The sequence below is a fragment of the Myotis davidii genome, unplaced genomic scaffold (assembly GCF_000327345.1).
Source record: "Myotis davidii unplaced genomic scaffold, ASM32734v1 scaffold1113, whole genome shotgun sequence".
Classification (NCBI taxonomy): domain Eukaryota; kingdom Metazoa; phylum Chordata; class Mammalia; order Chiroptera; family Vespertilionidae; genus Myotis; species Myotis davidii.
In genome coordinates this window covers 304825-314621 of record NW_006284942.1, presented here as the reverse complement: position 1 = coordinate 314621, position 9797 = coordinate 304825, and the positions used below count along the sequence as shown (strand labels likewise).

General features: G+C 41.2%; 1 protein-coding gene across 2 annotated transcripts in view; it reads right to left on the bottom strand.

Annotated features, from left to right (window-relative positions):
- Positions 1–1563: 1563 nt before the first annotated feature.
- ACTR5 (ARP5 actin-related protein 5 homolog (yeast)) overlaps positions 1564–9797 on the bottom strand; it is a 26562-nt gene continuing 18328 nt past the window's right edge. The window contains exon 9 of one of the 2 annotated variants that reach the window (XM_015558426.1): positions 1564–2317. In XM_015558426.1, the coding sequence (XP_015413912.1) occupies positions 2205–2317 (113 nt within the window). In that variant the 3' untranslated portion in view covers positions 1564–2204. Of the gene's footprint in view, positions 2318–7565; positions 8480–9797 lie in introns of those variants that run through there. The other variant, XR_001512460.1, reaches the window with a different exon arrangement.

The window sequence follows — 9797 nt, the reverse complement described above, 5'->3', positions numbered from 1 at the left end:
ACTGACTTCAAGAAAAGTCCCAGGGGGAAAAAAAGAGAAATCTGGGGAGACAAACTCTGCCACCTCTTAAAGTGTATTACAAAGTCAGATGAATAATTCATTGTGAACTCAGGAATAGACAGAGAGATGAATGGAGCAAATGGGTGAGTCTGAAAGTAGACCAAAATATATAAGGTTATTTAATAAACAATAAAGGTGGCATCTAAATCAGTGGACAAAAGATGGATTGCTCAATAAATATTGTTAGCGCAATTTGCTAGTCATCTGAAAAGAAAATCAACTGGAGGCCTACCACAAACCTCTGGCAAGATAAATTCCACCTGGATAAATGAATCATGGTACATACATACGATACTGAGCACTGAGAATGAATGAATCATGGCTACATGCAACATGGATGAATATTAAAGACAGTGCTTAGGAATGCATAATTAGGTGGCAAAACCACAAAAAGCACAGAAACAAATACTATAGAAGTCCACATAGTGGTTACCAACGAGAGGAAAGGAGCAAATTTTGATCGGGAAAAACCATACTGGGGGTTTTAGTGGGGGTAGCAATGTTCTGTTTCTCGACCATTATGATTATGAGGTGCTCATTTTACAAGTTATTAGGTTGTACCTTTATATTTTATGCCGTAATGTATGTTATGTTTTACATAAAAAGGCTTAAAGTAACTAAATATATGGGAAGAAAACATAGGGTTTCCCCTCCCCCACCCCCATGCATTACCCATTAAACATAATATAAAAATCAGTCCTGGCCGGTGTGACTCAGTTGGTTGAGTATTGTCCCATGCAGCTAGAGGTCCCCAGTTCGATTCCTGATCGGGGAACATGCCCAGATTGTAGGCTCGATACCTAGTAGGAGGGATGCAGGAAGCAGCCAATCAATGTTTCTCTCTCCCTTTCCCTTCCTCTCCCTCAAAAATCAATAAAAACGTATTATTTTTTAAAAGGGAAAGGAATGTGGAAGCTGTCTTTGTATCAATGTGGTGTGATCTCCAAGATATATTTTGTACTGTGGAAACCTTTGGAGCAGCGGTCTCCAACCAGTGGTCCCTGAAGTCCAAAAGTTTGGCGACCGCTGGTGTAGAGTATGCTACTATTTGTGTAAAAAGCACATGGCATGCATATGCTGACTGCATCCTCGTGGTGTTGTTCATGTTTGTGACAGATACACATGCACATACATTTTTGAAAGATTAGAAAGAAGCAGCTCCGTATGCAGTGGTATTGAATGATATCCAAGACATATTGCTATATGACAAGCAAAACAAGGACAGTATGAGTATTGATACTTTTTTACTATTTTTAATGGAAAATGTCAAACACATACAAAAGTAGAGAGAGAAAGATAATGCACCCTATGTAGCTATCCCCATATTCATGATAATGAACTCATGGCCATTCTTGTTTCCTTTTTTAAAAAATAATTTTTTATTGATCTCAGAGAGGAAGGGAGAAGGAGAGAGACAAAGAAATGTCAATGAGGAGAGAGGATCATAGATTGGCTGCCTCCTGCACACCCCCTACTGGGGATCGAGCCTGCAACGTGCCCTGACCAGGAATCTAACCATGCCCTCCTGGTTCATAGGTTGAAGCTCAACCATTGAGCCACACCGGTCAGACAAGCCATTCTTATTTCATACATGCCCCCTCCCATTCCCTTATACTCCACTTGATTATTTTGGAGCAAATCCCAGACACTTTTGTATGTATCTCTATAAGCATTCACATTCATTCATTCATTCATCCATTCATTCATTCTCTCCCCCCTCCATAAGCACATTACTTCTAAAAATAAAAACTCATCAATAATTCTTTCATATACTCAAATACCCAGACTGTGTTCAAATTTCCTTGATTTTTTTAGAAGCTTATTATTTTTTTTTAACAGTGATTTATTAGAATCAGGTCCAAACAAGATCTACACTTTGTGTTGTTTGAAATGTCTTTTAATTTATAGCCCGCCCCTTCTTTTTATTCCTTTTGCAATTTATTTGTTAGGGAGGGAAAAAAGTTGTTTAATTTATAGCTTCCCGCATCCTGCCTCTTTCTTTCCTCTTGGCAATTTATTTGATGGAAGGAAGGAGAAAAGAAGGTTATTAGTCCTGGAGAATTTTCTGCATTCTGAATTTTGCTGATTGCATCCTCGTGGCATTATTTGTCATGCTGGTGACAGATTTTACTCATTTGCTCCATTCAGGTCCTCTTCCAGCCTTCTCCACTCTGGTCTTTGCCCCCAGGAGACTGACCTGTGGGGACTATATCAGCCAGGCTCTCTGGCTTCAGTTGGGTTTGGCCAATAGGGAGCCCTGGTAGGAATGGGAGGGAGGGAGGAGAATGAGGTCACACTGTTTATTTCCCTGGCTCCCTCCCTGCTTTGTCTGCTTCATGACTGAAGGTGACAATTTCTCTCAAGACCCTTGCTCTACACAACTCCCTCCCCTTCCAGATTCTGGTAATCTCTCCCTCCTACTGGTAAAGGCTTCTCTGTTGCTCATTCCAGGATCCTGCACTACCCATCACATTCTGCCTTCCCTTTGAAAATACCCGCTCTGCTAATTGTGCTAATCTGAGTTTATCATCTGCTTCCTGGTAGAACCCTAACATACAATGTTTCTATGTCCCAGTATTTCCAGTGAACTGGCAGTTAAATCTGAGGGCTTGATCAGATTTAGGTTAAAAATTTTTGTAAAAATACTTCACAGATGGCCCAGCTGGCATGGCTCAGTGATGGAGTGTTGACCTATGAACCAGGAGGTTGGGGTTTGATTCCTGGTCAGGGCACATGCCCAGGTTGCGGGCTCAATCCCCAGTGTAGGGCATGCGAGAGGCAAATCAATCAAGGATTATCTCTTATCATTGATGTTTCTCTCTCCTTCTCCCTTCCTCTCTGAAATCAATTACACACACACAGATATATATATATATATATATATATACACACACACACACACACACACACATATATATGCATTCCTTTACATAATTGTAAAAAAAATACTTCATGGATGATGTTCAATATGTCATATTGTTATCACACTAGAAGGAACATGCTATCCATCCATTATAATGATCCCATCAACTTTTCACTAAATGTTGTTTAGATGTCGTGGATGATCATTGTCCCTTGCTGTTATCAGGAGTTCGAAAACGGTGGGATTCTATCATTTCTTCTTCATGAATTAGCTGGAAATCCTCTACAAAGAAAACTTCTCTTATCATCGATTTGGTTACCCTGGGGCACAGTCGGTTCAGGAAAGGCAGGATCAATGCCTGCTTCTTCCTCTTTCTCATTTTTCAAAAGGTATGACCTGGTTTCTCCAGAGGTAACCAATGATGAAGTCATGGATGGATTTTAAGATTTGATGTTTTATTGGTTCATTTTTATTCTTTCTGATGCTCAAATTGTCCCATTCCCTGGCCAGCGAGAGCCACTACAAGTCAGCTGCTGAGCTCTTTAGATACAGTCCCAGGAGTCTTCCTAAGTCTTTCATACTTTCCTTGCTTCTAATGCAACAAGGTATTCCAGGCTCATCTTGTATAGTTCCTGCCTCGGAACTGGAATCAGCCATTTCTCCAAGGAGCCCTGGTTCCTTTTAATGAGAAATGGTACTTGAGAAGCCACAGTAGGCATGTCCCTGGACACTGAGCTGTTCGTTTTTTCTAGATTGTATTTCCGCTAAGAAAATAATACTTTCAGAGAGAAGATACATCACGTGCTCATACTGATATTTGTGATTTAGCCTGGCCAGTGTTGCTGAGTGGTTGAGTGTCGACCTATGAACCAGGAGGCCATGGTTTGATTCCCTGTCAGGGCACATACCCAGGTTTCAGACTTGATTCCCAGTGTAGGGTGTGCAGGAGACAGCTGATCAATGATTCTCTCTCATCACTGTTTCTCTCTCTCTCCCTCTCTCTTCCTCTCTGAAATAAATTAAAAAATCTTAAAAAAAAATAAAAATAAAGAACTAAGGAAAGAATGTTCATGTGTCCAAACCACCAGACATCTGGAAGATTACCATCTCAGACCAATCCAGAGACTCAGAATGCAATACTATTTCTTTTCAAAGATGTAATTTTTACTATAAGAACTCTCAACTTTTCTCTTTTTTATTTTTTGGAACACTCTGAGTGCTTACCTGGTAGTATTTCCAATTTGTAAACCCTAAGACCCTTGAATAAAACTTGGTCATTTTCGATTTTGGCAAAGCCTCCTGATTCATTTACATTCAGTTGACACCATTAACCCGGCTCCCACGCAGTCTCCAGATGGTTGCCCAGGCTAGTTAAGGGCTGGCAGGATAAGCTATGCCCACTCCCAGCCAGGTGTTTTATCAAAATGCTATGCAGGCCAAGTGTGACAGGAAAGTGCCAAGCAGCTGAATTCATCTCCCAATTCTTATCCACGTTAAGGAATGACTACCAAGAGAATCCCACTTCATTTCTTCTGGAACATTTCCAAGAGACTATCTAGCTAGGCCCAGGCCAGAAGCCATCCTCTTAAGCATTCCTAAGAATGTGCCAGCTGAGACTAGTGCCAAGGAAATGTTCTCCCACCACCACTTTCCGATGCCAGAAAGTGAATGTACAGGTAAATATAAAAGATCATATTTTTAGATTTCTCCAGAAGACTGTTGACTAAGTAATGTTAACAATGTGTTATGGCCCTAGCTGATTTGGCTCAGAGGATAACGCGTTAGCCTGCAGACTGAGGGTCCCGGGTTCTATTCTGATCAAGGGCATATGCTCAGGTTACCGGCTTGATCCCCAGTAGGGGGTGTGCATGAGGCAGCCAATAAATGATTCTCTCTCATCATTGATGTTTCTCTCTCTCACTCTCGCTCTCCCTTCCTCTCTAAAGTAAAAAATAGATATATTTAAAAAAAACACACAAAGTATTTTGTATGGGGTTTATAAACTAAGTAATAGTGAAACACGTGACACCAACAACAAATTCCCAAAATGGGAAATGAAGTTGTGGTAACATACTTACATGGTATGTGAAGGGTAAGAATTCATTCAAGGCAGATGGTAATAAGTTAAGGAATCATACTGTAATCTATAAGGCAACCACCAAAACATAGAGGCATAATGAGAGGGGGTAAAACGGGATGCTGAGAAATGACACACGGCTAAATGATTTACTTTGGCCAGCGAAAGGGGAGTAGGTGTGATATATGTCACTTCTGGGTAGGCGCATTTCAGAGCCAAGACTTGGCTCTTGCTGTTCGGTTTCCTTGTTTTGTGTTGAGGCGGCAGGATCGCAGGATGGTGTGCAGTGATTGTGTGGAACAATGCATTCCCACACCCACATGCCACACACTTGCTGACATTCACTGGACATTCAGCATAAGAAATAAACTTTGTGTCAAGCCTCTGAGATTTTTGGTATATGACGGATACACTTGCATTCCTGGAATAAAACCCACTTAGTCACCATGTATGTATTATTTTTTAAGATGCCGGTGGAGTCTGTTTGTAAGTAATTTTTTTTAATATATTTTATTGATTTTTTACAGAGAGGAAGGGAAAGGGATAGAGTTAGAAACATCGATGAGAGAGAAACATCAATCAGTTGCCTCCTGCAACCCCCTACTGGGGATGTGCCCGCAACCAAGGTACATGCCCTTGGCCGAAATCGAACCTGGGACCTTTCAGTCCGCAGGCCGACGCTCTATCCACTGAGCCTAACCGGTTTTGGCTGTTTGTAAATAATTTACTTGTTTACTTCATTAATATTTTTTAAAATATTTTATTGATTTTTTACAGAGAGGAAGGGAAAGGGATAGAGAGTTAGAAACATCGATGAGAGAGAAACATCAATCAGTTGCCTCCTGCAACCCCCTACTGGGGATGTGCCCGCAACCAAGGTACATGCCCTTGGCCGAAATCGAACCTGGGACCCTTCAGTCCGCAGGCCGACGCTCTATCCACTGAGCCAAACCAGTCAGGGCTTCATTAATATTTTTAAGTTTGAGATTAATCTACGGTTTTGTGTGTGTGTGCAATCTATCAGATTTTGATAACAATGATATACTTGCTACATAAAAACAATTTAGCCCTGGCTGGTTTTGCTTAGTGGTTAGAGCATTGGCTGGTGGACTGAAGGGTCTCGGGTTTGATTCCCTGTCAAGGGCATGTGCCTTGGTTGCAGGCTCGATCTCTAGCCCCAGTCAGGGTGCAAATGGGAGGCACCCAGTTGATGTGTCTCTCTCACATCGATGTCTGTCCCTCTCTCTCCCTCCACTCCTCCCTCTCCTCCACTCTCTCTATAAAAAAAATCAATGTAGCCCTAACTGGTTTGGCTCAGTGGATAGAGCGTCGGCCTGCGGACTCAAGGGTCCCAGGTCCGATTCCGATCAAGGGCATGTACCTGGGTTGCAGGCACATACCCAGTAGGGAGTGTGCAGGAGGCAGCTGATCTATGTTTCTCTCTCATCGATGTTTCTAACTCTCTATCCCTCTCCCTTCCTCTCTGTAAAAAATCAATGAAATATATTAAAAAAAATCAATGGAAAAAGCCTCAGGTGAGGATAAATAATAATTTAGATTACTTCTCTTGTTTTCTATGCTTGGAAAAAAGTTTAAAGAACATTGGAAACATCTATTCTTTAAAGGCTAATAGAATTCTATGAACTTAACTGGACCTGGACCTTTTTGAGGGGAAGCTCTGTGACAACTTTCTTAAGTTCATCTATGGAAATGGGTGCTTGGATTTTATATATCTCTACTAGGGTTAGTTTGGGTATATTACATTTTCCTTAAAAAACTATTTCACCTAGATTTTTTTTTCAGATGTTCAGATGTATTTGCAGTTAATGATTTTACTCTTGTTTTGATAATTATTTCCTTATTATTTTGTGTATTTGTGCTTTCTTTTTCTAGTTTTAAATTTTTGGTTTTTTTCCTAGTAGTTAAATTGTGTTGATTTAAAAAACAAAACAAAAAACGACAAGTTTCTTTACTGTTTGGCTCACTGGCAACCTTGAATTCCCTGGGATGAAATCTAAAACTGGCCCCCGGATCAACTGAAGGGGCAGGCCAGTTCAGATTGGCAAGTGGCAGGTTTAATATGCAAGGGACCTTACATACAAGGCTTGTCTTGGGGCAGCCATCAGCCAGAATCTTAAGTTTATATAACTTAACAAGCTCAGTCATGTACAGTACAGAAAGATGGTCTCAGCAACACTTGATTCTCTCAAGGCTGCAACCTTGAAACAGCTCCAGCTATGGGAACCGACAGGTCCACCACCAAGGTCAACCAGGGGGCACATCTTCTCAATGGTCTCTAACTTCTCATCTTTGTTTTCTAATTATCCTTTTATCTTTCTATAGTATATATTGCTGCTAGGAAGCCTGCTGACATCTAATTTTTCTTTACTGTAGAAGCCACTTTGTCTTTTTGCCTGGAGGTCCAGAGGATTTCTTTTTTTACTAAGACCTTTCTCAGAGTTGACATAATTTTAGTAGGATCTTTCTTAAATTGACACTTCTGAGTCAACTTTCCCAAGTATGCACACAGTGTGTCTTTACAGTATTTATATTCAGGGTGTTTTCTTTTCATGGGGAGGAAAGTTTTATTGAATTACCATCCTAATATTAATTTTGTCCCATTTTCTTCTATTCTCAATATAAAATTCAATATAGTTGAATTTTCAACAATATTAAATTTAGATTGCCTTTGCCTCTTTTTCTTGTCACTTTCTCTTATTTTCTCTTTCTCTTTCAGTTGAATATCTTCCCCTTGTGCATCTTGAATTTAGGTTTCTGAGATACTTTAATTCAATCCTTTGAGTCCTGTCAGTTCCCATTCACTTCTACCTGTTGTGTGGTCATCTCCATCAAGTTTTTCATTTGTGCTGTGCTGTCTCACTGCATTTGCTTGTCCAGTTGTTTTTAATTCCTGTTGGAATATTGCATTACATTTTTCTTCTACCTATAATGGCTTTTTTTTCTTAATAAGTATGTTTTACCTGCTAAAATGTTTGAATTTTCTGGTTTTGGTCTCTTCCTACTATATTCCCATAAAGATGCTGCAGTTTCATTGTATTAAGGTGGACATTTGAGCATGCTAGGTTTACCTAAACGATTAGCAGGATACAGTAAGAAGCGGGGCAGGGAGAGGGTTTGGGTGGTTTTGTTTCTCAAGGACTCCCCCTCCTGGTGCTAGTGAGACACAGACTCATTAATACTTAGCAGCTTTTGTGGACAGGCTTCCTCGGGTTCTGTTGCTTTAGTAAGTCTATCACCAGCCCCTCTGTGCTCTCCATTACACCACCTCTGGCTTCTGAGGTGCCGAGCTCACCCCCCGAAGGGGTACCTCACCAAGACCGTCAGTTCTGATCCCGTGCACTTTCCACACCCTTCTCTACTCCTTCCCTGCCAGAGCCAGCTTACCTGGGTAAAGCTGTTGCCATCCAGGTGCTGATATTGCTAGGACTCCTCCAATTTATTGGCAAGTTATTTGTTTCCTTTAAAAAAAATTATCTTCATTATGTAAAGGATTACAGATGCCCCCTTTAACTGCTTCCCCCATTGACCTCCTGCATATTTGCTTCTATATGGCTTAACAACTTCCCACCTGCACTCACACTCATTCCCAGACTAATCTGCTCATCTGGGTGAGTTTCCTAGGGCGGCCATAACAAATTACCATAACTTGGTGCCTAAAGCAACAGAAACTTATTCTTATAGTGCTGTTTACCAAATCAAGGTGTCACCAGGCCACCTCCCTATGAAGGCTCGAGGGGAGAATCCTTCTTTGCCTCTTCCTGCTGCTGGCAGCTCCTGGTGTTCCTCGGCTTTCAGCTGCATCACTCCAATCTCTGCCTTCACACAGCCCTCTTCCCTGTGTGTCAGACCTTTCTCCTTTCTCTCATGAGGACACCAGTCATTGGATCTAGGTCCTCCCTAAAGGCTAAAGCTCTCAGTGGCTTAACATAGTAAGAATTTATTTGCGGCTCAGTGAAGAATCCTGTCACTTAAGCGCTTGGCTCCACGCTCCTCTCGGGCCTTAGACCGCTCTCCATGCAGCCAGTGGTTGGGGAAAGAGGAGAGGGGTGCTCTTATGGGAGATTGATAGAAGCCAGCCCGGGAAATGGTGCACATCTCTTCTGCCCATTTTCACTGGCCAGAACTCAAATGGCCACATGAATAACTGCAAGGAAGGCTAGGAAATGTAGTGCAGCTGTGTGCCCAGGAGGAAAGGAAATATATTTAGTAAATAATCAGTCTCTCTGTGTACATCTTTTCTAAAAAAAAAAAAATTTTATTGATTTCAGAAAGAAGGGAGAGAGAAACATCAATGATGAGAGAGAATCATTGAAGGGCTGCCTCCTGCACGCCTCACACTGGGGATTGAGCTTGCAAGCTGAGCATGTGCACCGACCAAGGAATCGAGCCGTGACCTCCTGGTTCATACGTCAATGCCCATGCTGGCTGGGCTCTGTGTACATTTTTTAATACTATTCTATCATTTTCTGATTTTCTTGTAATGACTTAACCACAAAGTTCAGAAATGACAGACTTCATCTCATTCACTTAATCCCTTACTCATAGGCATAAAATAATCTTTGCATACTGTATTTGCATACCAATTTGGTTTCTCCATTTCTTGGGATAGCCTTGTCTACCCATATTTTAACGCTTATTTTACTTTTTTTTTTTTAATTTTTTTAAATATATTTTATTGATTTTTTACAGAGAGGAAGGGAGAGAGAGAGAGAGAGAGAGTTAGAAACATCGATGAGAGAGAAACATCGATCAGCTGCCTCCTGCACACGCCCCACT